At 42.9% G+C, this 26,104-nt stretch overlaps 3 protein-coding genes across 12 annotated transcripts in view; 2 read left to right on the top strand and 1 right to left on the bottom strand.

The window, feature by feature from the left end:
* LOC110990340 (vesicle-associated membrane protein 7-like) overlaps window positions 1–26,104 on the top strand; it is a 106,606-nt gene that overhangs the window by 58,752 nt on the left and 21,750 nt on the right. The window contains exons 5-9 of one of the 10 annotated variants that reach the window (XR_015428378.1): window positions 1,003–11,007; window positions 11,204–11,277; window positions 12,936–13,359; window positions 13,766–14,441; window positions 15,093–17,422. The exons of 5 other annotated variants lie outside the window; for them this stretch is intronic. The gene's annotated coding sequence lies outside the window, so the exon portion shown is untranslated. Of the gene's footprint in view, window positions 1–1,002; window positions 11,008–11,203; window positions 11,278–12,935; window positions 13,360–13,765; window positions 17,423–26,104 lie in introns of those variants that run through there. 4 more of the 10 variants (XR_015428379.1, XR_015428377.1, XR_015428376.1 and 1 more) reach the window with 4 other exon arrangements.
* On the bottom strand, window positions 20,199–21,570 carry LOC147796032 (uncharacterized). Its single transcript, XM_087149147.1, has one exon. It carries the CDS (start codon window positions 21,370–21,372, stop codon window positions 20,749–20,751), a length of 624 nt encoding a protein of 207 aa, XP_087005273.1. The 5' UTR covers window positions 21,373–21,570; the 3' UTR covers window positions 20,199–20,748.
* On the top strand, window positions 21,597–23,048 carry LOC147796031 (uncharacterized). Its single transcript, XM_087149141.1, has one exon. The coding sequence runs from the start codon at window positions 21,999–22,001 to the stop codon at window positions 23,046–23,048; it is 1,050 nt and encodes a 349-aa protein (XP_087005267.1). The 5' UTR covers window positions 21,597–21,998.

Here is a 26,104-nt window from a genome sequence, read left to right as displayed (position 1 = left end):
CAAATTTCTTTCATTGCCTTTTCATTTATTACTTAACATCAGCGGTGAAACGCATCACCAATTTCTTTTTAAATATAGCCCCTACTGCCATGCGTCCCTCTTTTATTTCTTTCCTGCATTGCTGATGGTCGCAGCAGTCACTTCACTACTCCGAGTTCCTGTGCTTCTTTCTGGGTGATTCCGGTTGTTAATTTTCATCCTTTTCTTCGTGTACGTCGTTGTGGTGAACCAGGTTGTTTGGCAGTAATATACTGCTAATATATTCTGGTGAGCTACAACGACGACCTTTCACTTCATATCTTTTTTTTTTTTTTGTTACCCAGGTGGTCTATTTATTTTCCTTTTGATATAAAAATTTGTTACCTTATTTCGCAAAAGAAGAAAACTGCATAAGAAAAAAACACACACAAAAAAGAGACTTTTTAATTTATTTTCTGAGGCGAAGTAGCCACCCAATTATTTTCAAAGGCTAAGTTAGCCGCTCTGTTTTTGAGACAAAGTAACCTAAAATTTAACACTTACAAAAACCTCATATGAGTCTTGAATGAAATACTTGTGTAGCTTTATACAGTGATGATGAATTTACATCTACAGGTACGTGTACATGAATTTAATGAAAATATCAAAATCCAAGTTGCATTTTCATGAAAATGTGCATCTACATATACATGCAATTTATGCATGTGGATTGAGTAGAAGTACATATGTTGCGTGTGGAAAGATCAACTAAAAGCCCAATCCGTCGCAAACTAAATAATTTAAGAGAAAAAAAACAACAAATACAGGACATTTTCAACAACCAGCAATTATCAAGGCAGTGAAGCGTGACTTGCATTAGAAGAACTGAAAGTGCAATAATTTTGATAATGAATCAACGTCAATCAACATGGGGAGATGAACAAGTAAATATAAATAATATGTATAATATAATACAAATTTATACAATCATACAATGAAGTACCAGCTGATATGCATTCAAAAGAAATTGCTCCGTGAACATAGGAAAACACAGGAGACCGGGTTGCTCTGTTGGCCAGTGGACGAGGACTGTAGCAAGGTGTGGTCCACATCCAATGAGGGTAACTTGACTATCCGCTGGTCCTGAGGGTGACGCAGTGCTACTTGGCTCGACAGTAAAATATACTCACGGTTGTTAGGTGTCATACCAGGTACAGTTCAGGGCAGTGGAGCAGTAGCCTTGAGCGCCAGCAAAATTCAAAGCTTGGGAAGAACAGCCACACCCAGCGGGTCTTGGACTTGGACATCAGTAGTAGCTGGCTCATTGGTGCTGTCAGTGTCTCACCTGCCCGCAGTGGTATGGTCAACAGAGAACCCGCCATGGCACTACGACTATTTACAAAAAAAAAGCAGTGCACTAACAATGAGGGTCTATTGTTATTGCACTGAGCTTCGTTCGTTAGATGTTCATAGTATGGCAGTATCTACCCAATTTATAGTGTCCTAGCACATTCCGTGTTCACTCATACAATGTACAAAGGGTCTTACAAAAAACCATTTTACAGGGCTTGGCCTAGAAGGATTAGGATGGCAGAATAAGGTTCAGGCTCCAGAGGGTCAAGCTTATAAACCCCACCAGCTGGCCTGACTTAGAAATTCTGGAATTCAAATCCTGACTGTAACACAATGTATATATTGACTTCTTCTACGTTTTCCTTGAACCTTCGAACCCAACCTCCCATTCGTTCTGAATGGTCTCAGCCCATTCCGCAACCTAAAAATACAGCACAGTACAAAATGGTTATATATGTGTATCTGCCTTTTTTGTTTTTTTGTATAATTGGTCAAAAGTATACCTTCTTCTATTCAACCATCAGCTGCCATTTTTGTTTTCTACAAACATGCCAGAAAACATGTAAAACAGCATGGTAGGCACATACACAAATGAACAAATTCACCCTGTCGTGGTACAGTAGTTTTAGTACTGGATAAGACATGCGCAGTCACCTGTAGAACTCTTTACAACATAATTTTTCATTGATCAAAAGATTTTTCCTTGAATAATTTTAAAGTCAATTTGCGCAAAAGTATCTTCCCACCACTTTTTATATGTATTCAGTTTCTATCAGGGAAACTGGACAATTCTGTCAAAATTCTGACTTTTTGAGTTTCCAGGGTTTTTTAAATTGGCCAAAAGCTTAACGCATTTTACGGATCATGCATTAAGTGCAGGCAAATACATTGGGAACTCAAATGCAGCAGAAATGTACATGTACAGTATGTGACATAATAGGTTCGTCAACTTGCAGTGCGGGGAATGTATCATAGGTCACTCGCTGTATATAGCTGAAAAGTCGAGTCAAAATCCACACAGTTTCTACTTTTTAATTCATTTTAATTCTTATTTGTTTCTAAATTAAGAAATATCTCATTGAACAAAAGTCAGCTTGTTACTATAGTTGTGGCTGAAATTGGATATTCCTGTTGTTACTTTTACCAATCCAGAACAAGGAAAAGTGTTTGCCTCACTTTTGTCATACATTTCAGTATCAATACAAGGTTTTTGTTTGTCTTTTGGAAGCTGCAATCTGACTGAATAATCTTCACAATCTGAAACTGGGAAAAAGACTGTACTTGTTAATATGATCCCTAACTGGGAGAAGTACACGTTCAGCTTCCGGTCGGCAAATGTTCAACAAGTAAAAACAATAAAAGTCATTTCCATGCAGCATACATTATTTGCGAGAGCTTAATAAATGAAAATTTGAGTATAGAAACGTACTTGGAATCACACGTAGTGAATGACACGTAGTGATATTTTGGCTTCCATGTTTTTTAACAAACCGTCTTAATATGTCGAAGTGTGAGTCAAAAATCTGGCCGAAATTCCTCTACTGTAAATTTTTGGAAACCAATTTTGCACGAGAAGCTTTTCACATTTTATCTTTCAAAATAGCAAATTTTCGTCTGAAAATGTGATATACAAACCTACGAAAGGTACATGTAGCTGTTGTTAACAAGTGATCAGAAACAAAAAAAGTTCGGAACTTGAAAACTTGCTGTAGTTATTATTTTAGGCAGACTTTTTTTTCTAACTGCCATGAAGCTTGAAATTTACATGCTTTACCACAGGCCAAATTCGTAGTTCCAAATCACATACACTTGATATCAAGTCAGCATTCTTTTCCTGGACAGTGCCCATGTGGCCAAAGGGGTGATCAGTTTTTTTAAATTTGAACAGACAACGGCATTTTGTTATTTGAGATTTGCAAGCAATTTAGAGATTTGGCCAACTTTTATTCAACACATTCGCACAAAGACTTCGATCAAATATGATCAAATGAAGGGCAAGTTAGGCCACCCGCAAACCACATCTTGTTGCGCGGTGGAGGCCTGGTGGAGCGTGCACTGCAACGGGCGTGCCCACCCAACAAAATCAGCGTTCCCATTGGAGTTCTCTTCGATCAAGCACGAGTCCGACTACGATCAGTATCCAATCAAAATTCGTTTTGCATGGCCATTTATACATCATTTGCCTAATATGGAAGGTAAGGACATGGCTATCAGATATTAGGAAACATTAAATGTTTAGAAATTTAGAAAAGTCATTTCTAAATGTGAATATACATAAGCACAATCGGATGTAGTAAGAATTTAGAATTGTTATGCAGTGGACATGATGTATGTTGCATATTCTTGGTTGATTATTACTGAATTTTCACCACGTGCCTTTTACAATCATCACATAATGCGAGGCCATCGTAGGTTTACTGTACATGTATACATGAATATACTAAAGTATGTGTACATGTACACACCCGTGTATGTGCCAAGCGCTGGTGCGTCATAACTCGGTATCCATTTTTCTGAAATCGTTTTTTTCACCACGTTTTCATACGTGCATTCCGTGCGCTATCAATTACATGCCATATTGAAACCGAACATCAGAACCAAAACCAACCAGTTTATTTCGGTTTAAAAGTGCCACGTTCGATGATTTTTGGTTTGGTTCAGCGGTTCATGGCAGCTCAAAAAATTCTTTATTTCCAGAAAACCTGTGGTCAGTAGCAGGCCGAACCCTATGTAAGAGATACTACAGAATTATTTTCATAAGCTTTTGACTTAAAGACCATAAACGGCGCCCGCAATCCTTTTCTATATACCGCTTGTAAATTTTGTGGTTTTAGGGGCTCCAGTGATTTTTGCAAATTATAAGTCAAAGTTTGATGTGCAATTCTTGCCCGAATTCAATTTCTAGATATTTTAATACAGATCTGGTTAACCTGTCAGAGACAGCTTCAATACTAAAACAAACTCAAAAATAAGCACCAGATTAATTTTTTAGCCAGAACCATCGGACCAAAATAATTTTCTTAGGAAGTATTTTTCAATGTAGAGAAAACAAGGTCAAAATTTCAACAAATTAAAAAAGAGACCTTTCGTGAATTTCAACTGCCAGCCGCACCACAGTATTGACCGACCCCTTGTAGTGCGAGTGCAGTTGATTTGAATTGCACGTGCTATCCACAACTCAGAAAAATACTGCTTCTTTCAGTCTTTGAAAATTAAATTGTCAGAGCTGGAGACACTGAATATTGTTTTTGATGCAAGAGTTAATGTTAATTTTTATTAAAAGTATTTGCAGTATGTGTATCATGCAGCCATTGACATATTGGCTCGTAAACTTTGTGGGTTTTTGGCTCCCGTGATTTTTACCAATCATGTCAGAGTTTGATGTGCAATTGTTGCCCAAATTCAATTTCTAGATATACAAAAATGGTTAAGAAAGTAGTTCTAATCACCACCCCCCCATAGATTTTTGGTGAATAACACAAGAAGGCCTTTGCATTTCAAGAAACCATTCATCACAGTTCAGGAAGTTAATAAGCATAATCTTCTGTTTACTGGCTCTCCTTTTCCCTCAAAGTTTGGTCGTGAATGCTCTTTGTTTGAAGTGGCCAGGGAAACTTATAAGGCAAATTGAAAATGTGATGGCAGAGATGGCACATTTTGGCTACTTCAGTTGTTGGGGCAGTTCAGCTGCAAGCCTGGCCCGGAAGTTTTGGGGTTATCTGTAGAAAATGTTGGGTCAGAAACTTACCACAGGTGTTTGCGGGATTTCTTTCAGATTTATATCCCATAAGAAAGTTAGACATGGACAGTTTCACTCAATTTGGCTTTTTTGCTTTATATGGACAGTAATTGGTAGACACAAAACACAAAAAATTCAAACTTTGATGCCAAAAAGTGAGCTGACTGTACATGTTGTATGTTTTCAATCTCCCGACTTCCAAATTACAGGAGATCCTTTGGTACTGGTTAGGAGCCCAAGATCGTGTATGAACATGTTCACCTTATTCATTACCCCCAACCCAGGAATGTCTGTGCATATTCACTGCATTCTTCCCAAGCTTAATCCCTGTAATATGCAGTAAATTGCCTGTGGAGAAATGTACCCCCAGGCACCGCAGCAGGGCAGATAACACTCACACCAACACTCACTATAGGCATAATTACTGTTGTATCTTCCCACTGGTTTATTCTCTTATCGGCCTTTACAGGCGACTCCTCGGTAGGCATCAACTTATAAGAAATCAAATAAATGTGCCCCAGATTGGCCACTGGCCTTTATTCTAAGCTCCTGGCTAGTTGGCTCACTCACTGCCAAAGCCACTCTCTCCGATAATGAACAAGCCCACTTGGTAGGTTTCAGTAGCTGCCGCCCAAACCCTGGAATCAGTATTGAAGGTTGCACTCAGCAGCGCTGCACGTATACCGCTTTATAACTGTATGTACGTGTGTCTCACTCTATCAACTTACTGTGAAGCGGGGGCAAGAGCGAGTGCACACTGCGACGCTGCCTTTATACCAGCCGTGGCTGCGCGCAAGGACCCATGCGGTGTGGAGCCACCAAGGCGGGTACAAGTACCAGACTGGTACACAGTCTCATCCAATGTTTCATTACAGTATTTATAGATTTGATCCCCTCCAAAACTGTACTGAAATGCGATATAAATTTGTTTATAACACGAAAAGTCATATCGGGTAAGTATATACTGTATAATTCGCAGTGTTTTGGAACAATGTCTATTGAAAAATTTAGGTTAGTTGGGTTACCTTAAAATTTCCTCAACCTGGTTTTATCTAATAGATTAAATCGTTAAACGTTATATGCATGTAAAATATCGTTAATATTTGATTTTGAAAAACCTGTTGGGGGAACTTACCTCCCCTCCCCCGGACACGCCACTGACCACAAGTCTACCTGCAACAGTACTCACATAATAGCGCATAACAAAAGGCTGACTTTTCCCAGCCACTATTTTGATTGTCCAGACCCACCACTGGGCCAATTATCCCATGTGCTAATAATGCTTTGAACAACCAGCAAGTCCGAACAAACAAAGGTTCCTTGCTATACAGTGTACCAAATGCAAGGGGTCTATTATTGCTGTTCCCGCATGGACAAATGACATGGACATGTCATGGACTACCGCTGGACAAGTTCGGGCAGTAATTGCCTTTTATCAATGTGCACGTGCAATTCAGGTAAACTGAAACGACCGTTTGTCTGCTTTTTCAATAAATCTCATCGTTACGTTGTACCGTTCACTGTGAATGCGATTCTCAACTTTTAGGGAAGGGCCTTATTACACGACAAATGCGTCCATGTACATTGTGTACCACTGCACACGCAATGCCGTTGTGGTATTCAGTTTGCAGGGAAATCCCAACTGATTTCTCCAAAATACTCTTTTTATGTTCAGCGTATTTCATTGTTTTGTTTAATCCTAGTAAAATGTGTAGAAATACCACTGCCAAAAATTAAAAAAAAATCATGTTTGGTGTTTCATCTTTTGAACTGTGTTTCTTTTTTGGATATCAGAGTCAAAGTTTCAAAATTGTGGAAAGTCGATTAAATAAAATAAACGTAATAATGTCCACATACATGTACGTAAACAATGATACACAGGTAGTTTAGTTCAGCAGATCTGTTCATATCTAGGGTTTACATGAACTATATGTTGTCCAATGTGGGGGTCACCAGCTCCCGACCCTTCCATGTCGTGCTTGCTGTTTTTAACGTTGGGTTGGAATATCTGTGAATCGGCGGCATGGCTTCTGTGACGAGTTTGTTCAACCTGTGTTCACATGGTACCTGTCGAGGTTCAAAATAAACATACAATTAAGGAAAGGAACATACAATTAAGGAACAGGAAAGCTGGGTTCAGGTCATAGAAAAAATGCTTGTATAGGATGTGTAAATCCATCAATCCATGCCTCCCATTAAGAATATATGTCTCATTGGTTAAAAGTTTTGTCACAGAAGTTCCCTTATTGGTCTAAATTCTCAAATGTAATTGGCTGATGCATTATGCTACTCATTCAGTGGATCCTTTTTCAGAATTCTGTGTTTTCTACAAATTTTTTAAAGACATTTTAACCAAGCTACTTCCTTCCAATGCCACACATACCTGCAGAGAAGGAAAGCTGGTAAAAAACACTACCTAATAGTTCAAGTACTACTTCTTGGTAGTTTAGCATAGGAGAGATTTCTCAGTTTTTCTTGTCGGAATTTGCAGTAAAATTGGATCAATTAGCTAGTCGGCTTCACAGAGCCATGCTATACGCAGTATTGCTTGCAAAATGTTACAATGCATACCAACTATTACACACAGGAGAGATACATACATATGTACCAGAAACCAATTGCAAAGACCTTCATGAAGATGTATGTTTTCCACATTCTGCCTACAGCACTGGCAGAGCCCAATGAATATTCATCACAATGTTGCCCCAAAGCAGTTAATTGGCTGCCTACAACAGTACAGGATCCCTTGTTGACACAGAATTGCTTATGGCATTCTGTGCAGTAAATAAACAGTACATCCAAATACAGTCAAACCTCGTTAATAAGAGGTCCTTTGGACTTGGCAAATTACCTTGTTTTAATCAGGAATGAAAAAAATGAAAAAGAAAGGATAGGGACCTAACAATTTCCTTGTCTTAAGTAGAATCTTGTATTAACAGTGCTCTTATTAACAAGGTTTGACTGTACATGCATTACTTGTACATGTACTGTGTAAGCATAATCTGTGCATACACAAATGTTCATCTTCTACTGTGCCGTGGTTTTAGCCGATGTTGGCATATCTTGACATTAATTAATTCAAAGAACACATTGTTGCATCTCATTAATGAAATCGTCTGTGACAAACCAATTGAACACTTATGGAATACTGAGAATAAAGCATTTAATCATTTAATGATAAAATGTCATGTGGAGAATTGATCCGGACACCATGTTGCATTTAATGTGAGCAGTACTGTACATGTGTACATGTAGTTGTTATATGCTTGTATTGTGGGCCAGGGATTTGGTCCTTTTGTTCGGTCCTTGCAAACTCTGGGAAGAGGACAGTGTGTTGGTTACTGTTTCCTTCCTTCCTTACGGTCGTTCCGGGGTACGACCGTGCGATACCCTTATTTGCTCCAGCACGGTACTATTGCAGGATTCAGCTCATTGAGTCTCTTTGCAACTTGCAGCAGTTTGAGCATGCCAGTTCCCTGTGGGGCTCAGGAATATACCATGCTGCTCCACTGCATGCCCATGGGCCCTCTTCGAGCGTCAAGCATCGTTAGCCCGTCTATGCTCCCCTACTCGCCTTCTTGAGCTTAGCTGAGTCTGCCACTTGAGAGCGCGCATGGGCGACTCATTGCAGTCTGAGCTGTAAGACTAGGTGGTACATGTATCTAGCTTGTTCCACTGCCGGCTTACGATCTACATGTACATCTTCCCTGTGGGCCGTTTTTTAGCTTCAAGCGTCGATGGCCCATCCACACTCCCCTACTGGCTTTCTGCAGCATACATGTAGCTGAGTCTGCCTCTCAAGGGAGTGCACGAGCAGCTCATTCCAGTCTGAGCTGTAACGCACTTACCAATTCGTCTGTACTGTTCTTACATGTAAAGTTTGCATACAGACCGAAGAGACAGGCGTTGCTAACAACTGTGGAATACCACAGATCACACAGCTGAACGCACTCGAGCAAATTGGTGTGTAATGAGCTAGCAAGTTTGGACTCTGTTGAAACTTCAGCTGGATCGTTATGAATAAGCATGAGATGGAGACATTTGATATGAAAACTGCATTCTCTACGTAGACAAGACGTATGCAGTGCGTTTTCAAAGTCGTAAATTTCCCCTCAAGGATTGGGTCCTTCATGCTCTGTGGTTCAATATGCCGATTTATTATACTTGTAATTCATGTGAAGGCAAAGTAAATTCAGTGTCACAAGTTTTGCAATGAAATTTCGCTTGGCTTGAAAAAAAAATTGTCAGGCAAATTTTCGTGTTGATGTTTGCTTCCGTACAAGTATATTTTAGAGAGAATAAAAATGTGAATCGCTTGCAAAGATCACCTATTAAAATGTGCCGAGAATTCTTAAGAACTTACCACATTTCAAATCGAATGCAAGTTCTGTGCATATTTGTACATCAAAATCTCTCCTGTTATGAACAGCCTTTCGGCTGCAAATATGTCACACAAATGTTAACTAGAATCGACTTGCCCCAAAAATTTCAAATTTTGAAATTAAATTCGAATTTTTTCTCGGCCTGTGAGTAAGCCTATTATGAAATCGAAATTGCAGCTTTTTGAAATCGCTTTTTTGAAAAATCCGCGGAACAAAGTCTGGACTTTCATACTCAATCGTGATTTTGAAATCCATGACGCTATTTAAACTCCTGGTCATTACCCAAACCCTTTTCAGTAGAAAATATAAAATAAAAGAGAAATCATCTGTAAAATCAGCAAATCAGACTGGTTAATACTACAACAAATGCAAAAGCGCAATAGATTGGGCGTCACTAAAAATTTTCTCGAGATGAAAATAATGTATTCAACTTTTAAGAATATTCAGAACGAGTATTTGCTGATGTCATTATTTCTCTTTCGAATTCGTTAGCTTGACTACATGCACATAAAGGCACAAAACACATTACACAAGTATGTACTTTGTGTACACCTGTCTTGCGCTGTGTTGCCTTTGTGGGAATACGAGTCAGGCCATATATATTCATCTGGGTTGCCTGGATACGTCTTTCAACAAATGAAGTGGTGAACAAAGCTTATAAGACCTGCAGAAGAGATTTGCCAGATCTAGAAATGTGTTTGCAGTACTGTCGTGTGAAATGGAATCTCAAGATGATACAAGAAACCTTCTTCCAGAAGTTGCTCGTTTACAAAGGATCTTGGAGCAGTCTTCATCCACATCATCAAGGCTACCACTTTGAGGTACATAGGCCTACCGGTATTATCATTCATGCAAAACTTGCAATGAAAACAGGTTATAACATGATTTACTTCGTATAGCAAAGTATCCGACCATGATGCAACATACTCGTTCTATTCTTGCCATTTATCAAAGTAACTTGTTTGAAATATTCTTAATTTTTGTTTATTAAAATGCACTTTTCACTTATTTCAAGGTTACTATTTTAACCACTTCCCGCCGGGTGGATTTCTCTTGAATGGGATGAGATGACGAGACCTTTTCAAGATTTTCCATTTTCAAAATTCTTCAAATATTCATGTGTTCATTCACTTGACGTTTACACCCACATAAACAACTGTCTGGTGGCTACTCTAATCTGTCAGGCAACCTTCATTGACGCCCAAGTATTCAGCCCAGGCCTGCAGCCCTGTAAAAGAGAGCCCAGAACTGTGAGGTGTTGCATAATTTCCTTTGTTCCGGTGAATGCCAGTAGCCTCTTTTCATACACAGCTGGATTAGCGAGCAGCGGCACTGTGTCGGCCATCAATGGGGCCCTGGAGCACTTTTGTCTGCGGTGCCAATCCACGGGTGCACTATGCCCAAAACAGTGGTATACTGTTTCAAAGAGTGCCGCATTGCTTTCGAAAAATGGAAGTCGAAAAATGATGCCAATTCCCAGCAGCAGGTCCTTTGTTCTGAGTACAGTCTTTTGTTACATACATGTAGACCAGCTCTTTTGTCCAAAACCGGGCACCCCAGCGGGAAGTAGTTAAGGTAAATATAGTTTACATATTCTAGGTTTTTTACAACCAACAGAGAACAACGTGTTTACAGGCCCGTCTATGCTTTTAGAAAACATCACTCACCTGCTTTTTCTGTAATTTACCTCCAAGTTGGTGCCTCAACACTAGCCGGGCACTTTACTTTGGTCAATTTTTATGCAATACATGTACAATGTTTTTTTTTTTAGGCATCGATAGCAACCCGCAAATTAAGCTGAAGACATCTTTGTCGGCTGAGGAAAAAAGTCCAAGCACAAGTGTGGTAAGCCTGCAGTTGACAAGCTTTTTCCCAGATTTGTAGACAAGAATGACTTTGAAGCACATAGATGCCGAGATACTATCGGCACTTCGGCAACAACACTTGTGAATTTTAGAGAAAATATTTTTCCAAGTGACACCTGGCCTGGCTGAGCTAAATGGTAGATTGGGCAAGTTCTACAATTATTTACTTTTTCAGTACAACACTCTTCCTACCATACTCTTTGAATTTATACGAGTGATGATGGTGTTATTTTAGTTGTGAAATGTAAGCATATATTTGAAATCATACCCTTCTCTGAAATATGCAAGTACATACATGTACATTTACATGTAAACCTTGGATAAGGCTGATCTAATGGGACCGATCATGGTCCTTCCTCCATATATGGTCCGACTATACGAGAAAATCCAACTTTGGCAAAGATGACAACATGATTACACGGCCATTGATCCCCAACCACATACATGTAATAGTCAGCCGGCCACAAAGCCTGATTTCACGTAACACTGCTTTGAACCAAGATCAAATATCAGTTTTGCCCCCTAGATCATGCCCAGAATAAAACTGAAAACACAACCATGTTTTACATGCTATGCCGTTCGTGTCATCACATACGTTCATAGTGTCCTGAGCAGTGCCTTATGCGATAAAAATGTACCCTGTGATCACGTGCATAAGCAGACTTGTTACAAGTCCGTGTGTGCATAACAAGGACGTGTCTACTCATGCAGTTCAGTGATGGCATTTGAGTGAGAGATGGAGACTAATGCGGGGTACAGGTCAGGACAAGTCTACTGATGCTGATAATGCACCGTAGTACATGTTCACCGAGTGCGGCGTACGTGTAGGCAAGTGATACACAGCACCAGCTGAATTGTGAATCGAGACCGCTACGCTATGAAGCCATGAACCCAGTGCAAATATGATTGATTTGAACAGAAAAAATCTGCCCCAAATCTGGAATGATTAGATGTAAAAGTATGTCATTTTTCATCAGTAACGAAGTGAAAAATACATGATAATGAACAAATGTTGAAACTGATTTGTCCAAAATAAGTGAAGATCCTACTCATACGCAATCCGACAAAAGCAAAAATTTTCAAGAAAAACATGGAAAATCAAACCACAGTGGATCAAATGTTCTGAACGATTCTCTCTGATACAAGTAAAAATCCAACTTATTCAACGTTTATTGGACGTTAGCTTTTGCCCAAAAATTTACATCCAGGTTCAAACCCTATTCAAATCGGTCCTGACACATGTTTAAGGTGTACATGTCATTGTTCTTTTTATATATGAAGTACATGTTGAAGCACGCTTTGCTGATCATAGTTCATGCAGTGAAGTCCAACCTCTCGTTTCCCCTCTGTGAAGTTTTTTTTCACCCAGCGCTCAATAGTGTACATGTACACATGTAAATAAATCTAAAAGGTTTTACAAGGATGAGAAATCAATTACACGTACTGTTATCAATGGGATGATGAGAATTTAAAGGTCTGAGTAGTGAAAATTGAGAGGGTTTAATGTTCACACCTTTGGCAAATTTCCCGTGCAAAAAAATAAATCTGAAATGGTTGGTGTTCAGCGCTTAACTTTTGGACAAGTCAGACCTTATACAATGCGTAAATATTATTTGTTTAATTTTTTAATCCGTCTAGGCTTAAACAAATCCATCAAGGGATGAAGGTGCCATCAATGTGAAACAACGATGCCAAGAACTTCAAGGGGCTGATAGAAGCAAGAGTGCCTCCAAACAGGAACGATAAGCGAATGCAAAACTTAGATGAGCATTGTTACTCTTCACGGGTGAAATATGCCCATGAAGCCTGCAGCTAGTTCTCCGAAACTTCGGTGATGTTTTTGGTCGACAACAAAAACAAGGTTCAAGTCAGCTCCCAAGCACCAGCAGTCAACTTGAGGTGCAGAGTCACCAAAATCTTTCCAACCAGTGACAGCCCCAATTTGAATGATCATGACTTCCCCAACACTGGGCTACCTTGTAACCCCAGCAAATTACATGGAGATGAGGGCACCTTCATCACCAGAGGTGACCATTGGCAATCTGGGAAGTCAGAGTTACTGGTATGTTACCTCGAGAATTCACAAGTTTTCCTGAGAAAATACCCTATAAAGCAGAACATTGAACACTGATGAAGCTGCACACTGAAGCAGCAGAGCACAAATAGGGGCAGATTTTAAAAAATGTTTCAGCAATGTGTCAATATGATTTCCAGTTCTGAGCATTGTTTAAAGTAATAATTTGAATTTTCAAACGTAATCTGGCACTGTTTGAAACAGTATACTGCTTTTTTGGGCATAGCACGCCTGCAGATTAGTGCCACGGACAAAAGTGCTCCAGGGCCCCATTGACGAGCAACACAGCACTGCTGCTTGCTTATCCAGCTGCGTAAAAAAAAAGGGGCTACTGGCATTCACTTGAACAAAGGAAATTATGCAACACCTCACAATTCTGGGCTCTCTTTTACAGGGCTGCAGGCCTGGGCTGAATACTTGGGCGTCAATGAAGGTTGCTGTCAGATTGGAGTAGCCACCAGACAGTCATTCGTGCGGGTGTAAACGTCCATTAAATGAATACATGAATTTTTGAAGAATTTTTGAAAATGGAAAATCTTGAAAAGGTCTCGTCATCTCATCCCGCTCAAGAGAAATCCACCTGGCAGGAAGTGGTTAAGAGTAATGAACTGAAACTTTATCTTAATGTTATTTAGACTGGTATATAAAGATACACCTGAAAGCTTCTGCAATAAAATTTGAGGCTTCACATGATGAAAAAGAAGAACCACTGAAAAGAAGAACCACTGTAGTATAACCACTGCACCCAAAATGAAGAGGAATGTGGCCAGGAGATGCCTCAGATTGCACCATATAGCATCTACAATGCAAAATTTTCCAGGGCCCTTAAGCAGGCCCCGGACCCCATGGCTTTGCACTTGCCCATACATCCCCCTTCCCCAAAACATCTCCCTGGTTGTTCTTTTCCAAAGTTGGCAGCTCTGCATGGTTTTCTAATGCCATTCATTGCCACGACTTCTGGCTAACGGCTAGGGCTGGCGAACCAGGGTGCTTCCATCAAAGCTCTCCAGCGCCAGGTTTTCAGGTTCTTCCTTCGGGTTCTATGGCCGGATCACCTGCACATAAGAAGCGTAAGTACTAATCGTCTTTTGCTGGGTGCAAATGCTCCACAATTGATTTAATTTTTTGCAGAACGCCCCACATCGTGTCCTGTGTTGATACTGTTTCCATCGACTATTACGCTGTCCAACTTGTCCTCAACTGTCATCATTCTCTTCAACTCCTATCCGTTACAAGACAATTTGTTTCTTACAACCCGGTTGCAGTCACCCATCTGAACCCTTTGCTCTCTTATGCACCTTGGGATTTGTTCCTTGATGCAAATGATGTCAAAGAATCCTGGGAAGGCTTTTTGGACATTGTCACAGCAGCAGTTAAGGATTCGCTTCCCAGCAAATTAATTGAATCAAAGAAGCAGAGAAACTGCCCCGTGGTGAACTTTGAAATGAAAATGAAACACCTCTGCACACTGAAACAGCCAAAACTTCCAGGCTGATTGAAGACTGAACTGCTACAAAATGTGCAGTCGTAAAGCGTATAAAGCCTATGTGGATCAAATGTTTAATTCACTTGATAGCAGAAAAAGATTAGGGGCATTTATGAGAAGCAAAAAGCAATCTCGCACTCCTCTGTCTTTTTAGCATGGTAATGGCATATATACTGACCCACTTGTCACGGCCAATGCTTTCAACAGCTATTTCATTATTTTCTGAACCCATCAGTGTTCCAGATTCTCCACCTTCCTGTGATCTCCCTGTTGATGCTCTTCTATTCAATTTATGCCAGGTAGTATCCATCGAATCATCTCATCCCTGCCGGTTGGGAAGGTACATGTACCTGGGCCTGATGGTGTTGGTGAAAGATTCCTGAGTAATACTGTAAATTTGATCTCTCTTGAGCAGAATCTTCGCCACTTCCATTAGATCCGGTTGTCTTTCCCTGGCATGGAAAACTGCCAATATAACTCTTGTTGTTAAATCAGGTGTTCGCTGTTGTATAGAACTACCGGGTTGTAAAATCATGGAAAGAGTCATCTCTGATGGTATTCTTGGGCACTTGGGTGATTGTTGCTTGATTTCTACCAATTAACATGGCTTAACCCCTTGACAACTGGAATTTCTTCCCGAAAGCCGACTCCAAGAATTCCAGCCTTGCTTGGCCACGAAAGCCACCTGCCAAACCACAAATTCTCGGTTTGTGGCCCTGCATGCTCTGCACGCTTTGAATTACACAGTGAAAAGGCCGATTGTTTGGTGGCATGCAGCTCTACTCACCCTTCCACATTCCCGTTGCCTCTTTTCAAAGTGGGGACTATTGTGAAGCTTGTGATTATGATGCGAATTCGGTCTTGTCATTTCTGGGCTACACACAAAGACCAATTACCAGGGTCTGCCCTCTTTCACCGTGTTCGCTCGAGTGTGGGCCGAGAATAATAGCTGAAAAGCGGGCTGAGGATCTCAATTTTTACATTGTGTCTAGCCACCTCCCGACACAAAGGGGTTAATGCCTCGTAGATTTTGTGTAACTCAACTAGTTAGTGTATACCATGCATGGGCAGCAGAGTTAGATAAGTGTAGCCCACTTAGAATTGATGCTGTATTTTTAGATATGAGCAAAGCCTTCGACTGTATGCTACATGACATACATGTACTTCTCCACAAGCTTGCTTCTAGATGCAATGTAAAGGGTGCTCTCTGGAGCTGGATAAAAAACTTCCTTGTTGGCCATCTGCAGAGAGTAACTTTGCTTGGACAAGCCTCGGAGTGGTCTGTAGTGAAGTCCGGTGTTCCTCATGGTAATGTTTTGGGGCCCCTACTATTTAATATTTTCATTAATAATATTTTGCATTATATTAACTCCCAGTGTGCTTTCTTGGCAATTGATGTGTTAGTATACTGCCCCATTTGTACACAACTTGATGTTTGTATTCATGAAGTGCTTGGAGTGATTCCAATGGTTTGACATTTAATACTTCAAAATCCAAATTATGCACATATCTCGTAAACACAACCAATCCCTCCCAGCCTATGATCTTTCAGGTGCCCCTCTCACAGCTACACCAACAGTCAAGTACCTTGGCATCACTCTAAGTGCTCAACTCTCCTGGAATGACCACATTAAGAATGTAAATTCATCTGCTAACTGTATGCTTGGCCTCATTAAAACAGTGGCTTTTGATGCCTCAGTTTCTGCCAAATCGTGCCTTTATAAGGTCCTTGTACTTCCAATCCTAGAGTACGGTGTTCCCGCCTGGTTGCCACATAACAAAAAACAAGAAGTTCTTCTAGAAAGTATCCAGCGTCGGGCCACTCAGTTTAATCATCTTCAAGCCAGAACTCAACCTTTACACTGATCTTGTTTCCATCTGTTTCCTTGTTTATGGTCTAATCTCCCTGAATACGTTCATAATGCCATCATCTTACAGCCCTTCTCAAGTTTTCTTGCATTGCTGTAAAAGAGTGTTTTCTATCTGTATTAATCAACTGTAGCATACTGACCATACGTACACATCTATCTCTTAAGGCTACAATCCATACATTTTTTTAAGTATCAAGGTATTGCCATAATCAATACAATTTTAGCTTTAATGATGATTCTTCACAGTCAATCGTGGTTCTTTCTCCTCCCTTGTTTTCATTATACATGTATTTACATACTCGTTTATCTCATTTCACATTATGTTGTTTTAATGTTTAATTTATTATGGTATAATTTGTCAATTTAAAATTGGGAAGCACCATTTATTTGTTTTTAGTCAGTTATTGTTTTGATATTTGTATATTTTTTTGTCTTAGATATTGGGTATCCTTATTAATGATTAATTATTGTCGTCTTTCAATAATTCTTATTGTTGGGTTGGTTTTTTTTACTCAAGTATATATACATTTGTACATATTTTATATTTTTATCTCACAACTGGATGTGCAGAGACAGGTCTTTTGGAACAAAATAATTTCATTTAATACTTTCGTCTTTCCTATGCCCATCCCTTTGTGATGTACATTGTTGGTATGAATAAAATAATAATGATAAAATCTTGCTTTACACCTAAGCAAGATATTTCTTCATCTAATTTGATGACAGTGGCCCGCTCTCTCGAAGATGGTGTCCACTATAGTCGGCCACCTCGAGTCAACCTCACTCCCCCAGTGACTACTTCTGACCCAAATCCCCCGTGTGAGGATCTTCATCCGGATCCTCACCCGGATTTGTAGCCGGCTCTGCTTCCTACTTCAAACGTCATTTCCAACTTCACATCGGGCTCTGTTGGTCCGTCCAATACATGAATGCTCATTCATTTTATTTTTTGAATTGAATTTGCGCTTAATAAACTCATTCAATAATAATTCTTCAACTTATCCGGGTTCTACCTACAACTCACGTCTGCAATCCTGGACAAATCTCATTGGAACATGCCTTCCCTTCGCCCCCGTCAACGTTTTTTCTCATTGGGTAAGTTGGGCCGAATCTTTGTTCAATAATTGAGTGCAACATTGAATGGGGGAGGGGGGATCTTTTCACCGTGCTTTCCACAAGGTGTTCCAACTATTCTGTCCAGGTAGGGAATTTTTTTCAGTGGAAGGGTCCATAGTAAATTTGCACAAATGGGATTGCTGCTCGCGGGTATCAGCAACAAGAGGCAAGTTGGCCATTGAAAATGGGATAAGTCGGGTGCATTGTGAATGGTGCATCATACAATTTCATCAAACATCTCTCTCTTAAATGAAGTTTTTTATTTGGTCTGAAGGGCTATAAGGTTAAATGAGGAGTACACAATTCTGTCTGACCTCTTTCCACTTTCTGATTGGGTTTTCAGATGAAATATTTCAACGGTGAACTATTAAAAAACAAAAAGGGTGTGAGTGACTCTCCTTTTCAAGTTGACCTGGTGTACCGTTGCTGTCGTTATCATGTGTGCGCATGCAGCATTTTAAAGAGTGGGATGTACATGCCCTGTGTTACGATTAGGCGGACTTTTTAGAGACAATCCTGGACAAATCTCGTTGGAACATGCCTCCTACATGTAGGTGGGAAACAGAAATCTGCTATACGTTTCATTTGCGTTTGGTCCCCATAGACTGTGCATACATTTTGTTGTGTATTCGCACATGCGCAATAGTTACATAATGGTCGTCGGCCTGAAAAATTATTCTAGCAGCGGTCCTGCTGCCTTGTTCGTTCTTGTTTCCTCAGCGCCTTTAATTTACGCCCGTGTCTTTATGGCATTTTCAGAATTTCGAGTTCCGTAACCTTTGGCGTTTGTGAATTGACTTGATTCCTTAGTACGAATAAAGAGTATTTCTGTGCTATTGGTAAGAGTGCTTTTGTTTGTATTTTGTACTTGTTCTTTTCTGCCCCTTTTTTCTGTGCATTATCTACCGTTGGACTGTGTTGTGTATTTGTATGGCCATTGAACAGGGCTAGCGGACAGCCCTTTGTTCTCAATGTGGTGCATGCGTTTGAACAATAATGGCCCGATGCTGTTATGGGCCTGGCCGTGGAGCGTGGCTGGTGGGCTACCTCGCTCCTTTGTGGTACGGTTTGCGTTATCCGAGATTAACGGCCATGACGGGGAGAGACCCAATGGGCCTGGGTTGAGTGAGCAGCTGCCACAAGATACCCCAGACCCTTATCTACATTGATCGGGTTGAGCGAGCAGTTACTGCAACATTATCCTTGATCAATGATGACTACTCCAGGTGCCTACCGGTCGGGCCAAGCTGACGTTACCCTTGATCATTGTTGACCAAAGCCTAACAAGCTGCTTCTTCTCTATGCTACGGGTACTGAGTGTCACTACCCGCCACATCCCTGAGCGACCCTACCAGCTGATGGCACAACAGGGCTTGCGGGGCGATGGTCCGCCGTCTGCCTCTGGTCCCTTAGGCATGAGGTCAAAATACAAACGGTTTAGAAACAATTCAACGGTTGGTGTTAATCCCCCTTCATTCTGTTCATGTTTTGGTGTGGGACAGTTCAACGGTTTGAAAAGAACCGTCTGCCTTGGACTGTCTAGCTTCACGAGCAACCCTGACAACAATGGAGTTTGTGGCTTACAAACCCTAGTTGTGAACAATAGATCCTATTCAAGAACTTCAGTGGGCCCGGTCAGCCCTCCTTGGCTGGCCATAAGGATTAGTGGTTAACACCTCCTGATAGAGACACAAAATCAACTGCATTCTAGGCTACAGACATTTCTCTAGCTTCGGAAACGTTTTGAGTGGGTACTTCACGACAAAAGCCACAAGATCATTGTTCGTCTTTAAGGCTTTTTAGACTGGAAAATAAATACGTTTATATGGGAGTGACAGGAAATGCCAAACACAGTTGCCTCAATTTACTGCCTGATCTGTCGTCTCTGAAAGGAAATATCCACATAGACACAATATGAATTTATTTTGAACTTCAGTCAGGTGTACCATGTTCTTTGAAGGTAATAATGAAAGTCAAACTCCGCATCAAATAGTGCTGCAAGTATGTGTTGAGGTTCGGTTCAATTCAGACACGGCTCGGAAATTTTTTGCCGAACTTCGGATCGGCTGGGGTTCAGACATGTACACACATGTACACGTACAATGCACAGTGATACATCGAAAGGCTCACTACGATCGTGCTGCATAGGCCTATATGGTATTTCTGCGTATAAAATTATGAATCTCCCATCTCTCTCCATCCACGAGGAACTTTGATTTGAATACATTTTCTTTTTTTAAACTGTTTCCCCAGAGTTTGTTTACAAGTACATTCCATATAAAGTTACCGCTTGGAGGTGTGACAGTTTCTGACTGTGTTTTGCTGACCTAAAGCGGTTGTGTTCAGACCACGCTTGACTCAACAAAATGAAAGTATATGCAAATAGAAAAAACAGCATGCTCAAATAAGACTTTCCTCCTTCAGTACAGAATACAAGATTAAAAACAAATTTCAAGCGAATTGTGTTTTGGGTTATTTTTGCAAAATAGATTCAACTACGTGTAACAGTGAGAAGATGAGATCGACACGGATGGTGTGCATTATCTCACTCCAGTTCTTTATTATGGTGTCGCCACAAGAAAAACCCCCTAGCCCAGTCAATCTAGGGCTAACATGAGGTGTAAAGGCTATAAATGAAACTTCTGCCAGCAACTACTGTGGTGTTGTCTGTACCAGCGCTGTGGGGTGAATGACTCACTGAACAAAGAGCTGGCAATAAACTAATGTTGAACAAGCATAGCTATCAAACGAGGGCGCTGCGCAAGGGCTATATGTAAATGACCTGTCACATACTCCCCTGCTTAAAGGTTGGCGCCTCGACAACCTCTTGTAATCATATGTTCTAACGAGCCTTAAGTTTAACAGAAAAATTATACAAGGAAGAATACGTCATAGAGTCCGAAATCATCTTGGTTGGACTCCGGCCAACATCTGCGCTAGCAGCAGCTGTGTACGACTAATGTCTGCCAGGACTTGGGGGTCGACACTTGGTGCTGTAACAGGTGCTGCAGGTATCTCGCACTGGACAGCAGATCTTGGCAGGTGATGAGGGTTGGCATGCTGACCTGCCCCTGTGCGGCTTGTCCGGCGAACTGGTACTGGCTGCTCATCTGCGTTGCTGCTGAAGTCGTCGTCACCGGGAGTAGAATCATCCGGAGTGGCACTGGTATGGCAAGCTAGCAAATCTGTAGGATGTTCCTCAGTGGGAGCATGCTCTGAAGGGGTGTGCTCCACTTCGGGATTTGGCGCTGGCTGGGCATGGCCGCTGAGGTGATGCTCCCCTGCTTTTTTTAGAAGCAGCAGGTTGTCCCTCTGGCTCCTGTTTGTCTGCTGGCACCTCTGGTGTCGTACCCTGCCGCTGTATAATGAGAAGCTCATCGTCTGTATCCTCATCCTCGTCAGCTTGCACCACGAAGCCCGGAGCATCTTGACGGTATCCAGGTTCCGGCGTCTTACTCCCATCCAGCAGCAAGGTGGTTCCACGAAGCAGCTCTCTCCGGTGTAGCGTCTTTTCCTTCCCCTCCCCATCGAGTGGAGCAACGGTGTAGACGTGCCCAGTGGGATCAGGTCTCCCTATCACCTTGAAGGGTTTGCTGTCCCACGCATCTTGGATTTTATTTCTGCCCTCGATGTTGCGGTTACGGAGGAACACTCTGGTACCAATGTCCAGATCTTCATTCTTGGCTGTTTCGTTGTGCCTCTTCTGCCTTCGCGAAGCCTCTTCCTCAGTTTTGTATGTGACAGGTCATTTACATGTAGCCCTTGCGCAGCGCCCTCGTTTGATAGCTATGCTTGTTCAACATTAGTTTATTGCCAGCTCTTTGTTCAGTGAGTCATTCACCCCACAGCGCTGGTACAGACAACACCACAGTAGTTGCTGGCAGAAGTTTCATTTATAGCCTTTACACCTCATGTTAGCCCTAGATTGACTGGGCTAGGGGGTTTTTCTTGTGGCGACACCATAATAAAGAACTGGAGTGAGATAATGCACACCATCCGTGTCGATCTCATCTTCTCACTGTTACATTTGGCGTCGTAGACAGGATGGTGTGCTCAACGCTACAGCCCCTAGCCCAGTGAGGTGAGCTACGAGTTTCAGCTTCTCTGGTTGATAAGCCGAGCTATAACTGAGGCAGCAAGTTCACTGGAGGAAGATGGAGTTGGAGGAGCTGCGTAAGGAGCTGGAGGCCGTGAAGGCAGCACTGCAGGCCCACGAGAAGAGTGCAGTTGGCAGTTCATCCACCCCGTCATCCACCCCATCATCCACCGCGCCCAAGCAGATCTATGTTGCCTCAGGACGGAGATTGGAGCGTTTCCGGAATGCCCCAGAGAAGTCCGGAGACCCGTCCATCCGGGAGTGGGTGAGCGATGTCAGGGGACAACTGGCATCCAGGCAGCTGACCACTGAAGAGGGTGCTTCGTTCATCCTCGACCACCTTGCTGGGAAGGCCCGTCAGGAGGTACTAGGGCGAGGAGACGAGGTGGCAGCCGAACCAGAGGAAATCTTCAGGGTACTACTAAAGGTCTTTGGGGATGGCGACACACTCCCACAGTTGCAGCAGAAATTTTTCTCATACCGCCAGGGACCACAGGAAGACCTACTCACTTGTTCGCTTGAGCTGGTGGAGCTCTTCACCAGGATGGCGAAACTAGATGGGGCTTGTGAGGCATCTAGAGAAAGGACACTCAAGGGCCGACTCGCGGAGGCAGTTCGCGATGAGGGCCTACAGCGGGAGCTACGCAGGCTCAATATGGAAGCCCCCACCCTGTCCTTCTTTGATGTCAGGGATCGCGCTATCGAGTGGCTGGGTCGGAGACAAGGAAATCTCCGGAAGGAGGCTGCAGTGCAGGAAGTAAAGGCTACAGATAGTACATGTGATATGAAGGCTTTACTCGAGAAGCAGGGGCAACAGCTGCAGCACCAACAGCAGCAAATAGATGCCCTCATCAAGGCCCTCAGTGAGAGACCACGGGGATGGAGTCAGCCGCAACCCCGCAGGTGCTACACTTGTCAGTCAACAGGGCATTTGAAGCGTAACTGCCCTCACCGCCCACGTGGTAATGGATCTCCTTCAGAGCAAGCCCAACGAAGTACGTTCAACCCCCGTGCTCAACAGTTTACTCCAGAGCAGTCCGTTCCCCAGCAGTCTACCCAGCCGCAGTTTGTTCCCCAGCATCCTTCCTTCCAACAGCCATTAAACTAGGTTGGCCTGCCATTGTGAGCCAAACGACAGGCCACCAAGTTTTGCAAGACAGAGGCTCGATTATCCAGAAAATAGTAGGGGACTGCCCAGTTGCACAAGTAAAGCTTGGAGTAAAGCTTGATATGCCTACTTGACACCGGAGCACAGGTATCCACACTAACCGAATCCTGCTTTAGAGAGAACTTCTCCACGGAAGAGTTGGTTGATATCCGCGACTTACTCCACATCTCTGGTGCCCAGGGTGCTGCAATCCCCTATCTGGGTTACATTGAGCTGTCACTTCAGGCATTGGGACAAACGTTTGACAAAGTAGGTTTCCTTGTGGTGAAGGACCCAGTTGGCACAGCAATGTCTGAAAGGAAACAAGAAGTGCCTGGGGTCATCGGCTCGAACATTTTCAGAGACATGAGAGACGCACTGCAAAAGACAATCGGACCCGGATTCCTGCGCAGCCTGGAAGACGGTTCCGGTGGAACCGAGTGGGCTAATGTCCTAGCTCTCTATGAGGAGATACGGAGTGCCTCCCATCAATTAGACAAACCCAGGAATGTCCGCATTTCTGGTCAGAAGCCGATTCTAGTACCAGCGATGTCTCTGCACGTTGTACAGTGCTCTGTCAGGCCTAGCAATGATGTCTACCAAGCAATGGTGGAAGAACTTGATGTGCACACGAAGCACCTTCCGAAAGGTCTGATGATTGCACCAACCCTTGTCAGTGTTGATAAGGCCGGCAGAGTCCCCGTTCAAGTTGCTAATTTCAGTGACAGTGACTTGTACCTTCAGCCGAAGACCCCAGTTGCAGTACTCTCTCGTGAATTCTCTGAGTACCCCTGCCCTCGAACAGTTGCATCCGACTGTGAGGTTTCTGCCCATCAAACCCCTGAGAGTGATGATCTTTTATCCGATCTGATGACGCGGTTGACGATCGGTGAGGACATCAGCGACGAGCAGCGCTGCAGTTTGAGAGGACTGATTTCTAGATACAGTGATGTCTTCAGCAAAGATGAAGATGACATCGGTTTCTGCAGTAAGATAGAGCATCGGATCATCACTACTGATGATATACCTGTCAAGGTGCCCCACAGACGTATTCCCCCACACTTATGGCCAGAAGTTAGAGACCACATTCAGGCGTCCCTAGACCGTGGCGTCATACGAGAGTCTTCGAGCCCATATGCCTCACCAGTCGTCCTTGTCCGTAAAAGCAATGGGAAACTCAGAATGTGCGTCGACTACAGGGCCCTGAATGCGAAGACACACAAGGACGCGTATCCCCTTCCACGAATCGATGAAGCACTCGACGCACTGAATGGGGCCAAGTATTTCTGCAGCCTCGACCTTGCCCATGGGTTCTACCAAATCCCCATCGAAGAGAGAGACATCGAGAAGACCGCCTTCCGTGTTGGTGTAGGTGGCTTGTACGAGTTCACACGAATGCCGTTTGGGCTCTGCAATGCACCTGCCACCTTCATGCGTCTCATGGACAGGGCCTTTGGAGATAAGAATTTCCAGTCCTTGATTGTCTACCTCGATGACATTCTTGTGTTTGGCAAGACGTTCAACGAGACACTTGAGCGACTCCAGATGGTGCTTGATCGCCTCCGTCAATTCAACCTGATGGTGAAACCAGAAAAGTGTCACTGGTTTGCCAACAAGCTGAAGTATTTAGGCCATGAAGTATCAGCGGGTGGAATTGCACCAGATCCAGAGAAGATACGTGCTGTAGCTGAGTGGAAGAGACCAACCAACGAGGGTGAGCTTCGAAGCTTTTTAGGCCTTGCTAGCTACTACCGGCGCTTTGTTCAAGGTTTTGCCAAAGTCGCCGCCCCACTTCATGCGCTGCTTGGTGGTCCAAAGAAGAAGAAGGGCAAAAGAGTCGTCCCATCCCAGCTTCAACTTCCTGAATCATGGAATGAAGCCTGCGAAGTCTCCTTCAACGAGTTGAAGTCACTCCTAACGTCGGCTCCTCTTCTTGGCTATCCTGACTTCAAACGTCCATTCATCCTGGAAGTTGATGCCAGTCATCTTGGTCTTGGTGCTGTTCTGTCCCAAGAACAGGACACTGGTCGTGTAGTTCTTGGATATGCCAGCAGAGGTCTCCGCGGGAGCGAGCGCAACATGGACAACTACAGCAGCATGAAGTTGGAGCTTTTGGCACTGCGGTGGGCAATAACCGTAAAATTCCGTGACATTCTGCTGGGAGCCGACTTTGTTGTCTACACGGACAACAACCCCTTGAGCTACCTCCACTCCAATTCCAAACTGGGTGCAGTTGAGACGAGATGGGCCGCCGAATTAGCACAGTTCCGGTTTAGCATCAAGTATAAACCCGGGCGGAACAACAGCAATGCCGATTCTTTGAGCAGAAAGAGAGAGCACGGTGATGAACCAAAATCAGTACGGTTTGAAGAGACCACAGCTGCTGCTGCCATCAGCGAAACCAGTGCTACCAGCATCCCTGTGGTTGTGAGACAATGCATCAGGAGTACCCTACAAGAAGCTGGCTTAAATGAGGTTCGCGCCAAGCCAGCTGTGACAGTTCCCATGGCAACAGCAACACTACCATCTCTGTCACCGGAAGATCTCACCGCACTTCAAAAGAGTGACGACTTCCTTGGACCACTTTGGCTTTTATGGGAGGGACAGAGTAGACCACGACCTGACCAGATTATGAGGGAGGCCAAAGAAGTCCGCAAGCTGTTGAAATTCTGGGATGCTTTGGAGGTGAAAGATGGTGTCCTTTACAAGAGGAGGACAGATGCTGGAGAAATGTGCCATCAGCTTCTTCTACCCTTGGCACTGAGAAACAAGGTACTTGTTGCACTGCATGACGAACTTGGGCATCAGGGTGTTGAGAGAACTACAAAGCTAGTACAGAGGCGATGCTATTGGCCAGGGATGGCCAAGGATATTGAAGCACATTGCCGGGACTGCAACAGATGTATGTTAGCCAAGGCCGGTAGAAAGTTGCATCCTACGATGGGTTCTTTCATCGCTAAAAAGCCACTGGAGGTTCTCGCAATGGACTTCACTGTTCTTGAGCCTGGGACGAACAA

The sequence above is a fragment of the Acanthaster planci genome, linkage group LG19 (genome assembly GCF_054643075.1).
Source record: "Acanthaster planci isolate LZ-2023a linkage group LG19, COTS_SCS, whole genome shotgun sequence".
NCBI lineage: Eukaryota > Metazoa > Echinodermata > Asteroidea > Valvatida > Acanthasteridae > Acanthaster > Acanthaster planci.
Note: the sequence above shows the minus strand (reverse complement) of the source record. Positions and strands in the feature narration are given on the sequence as shown.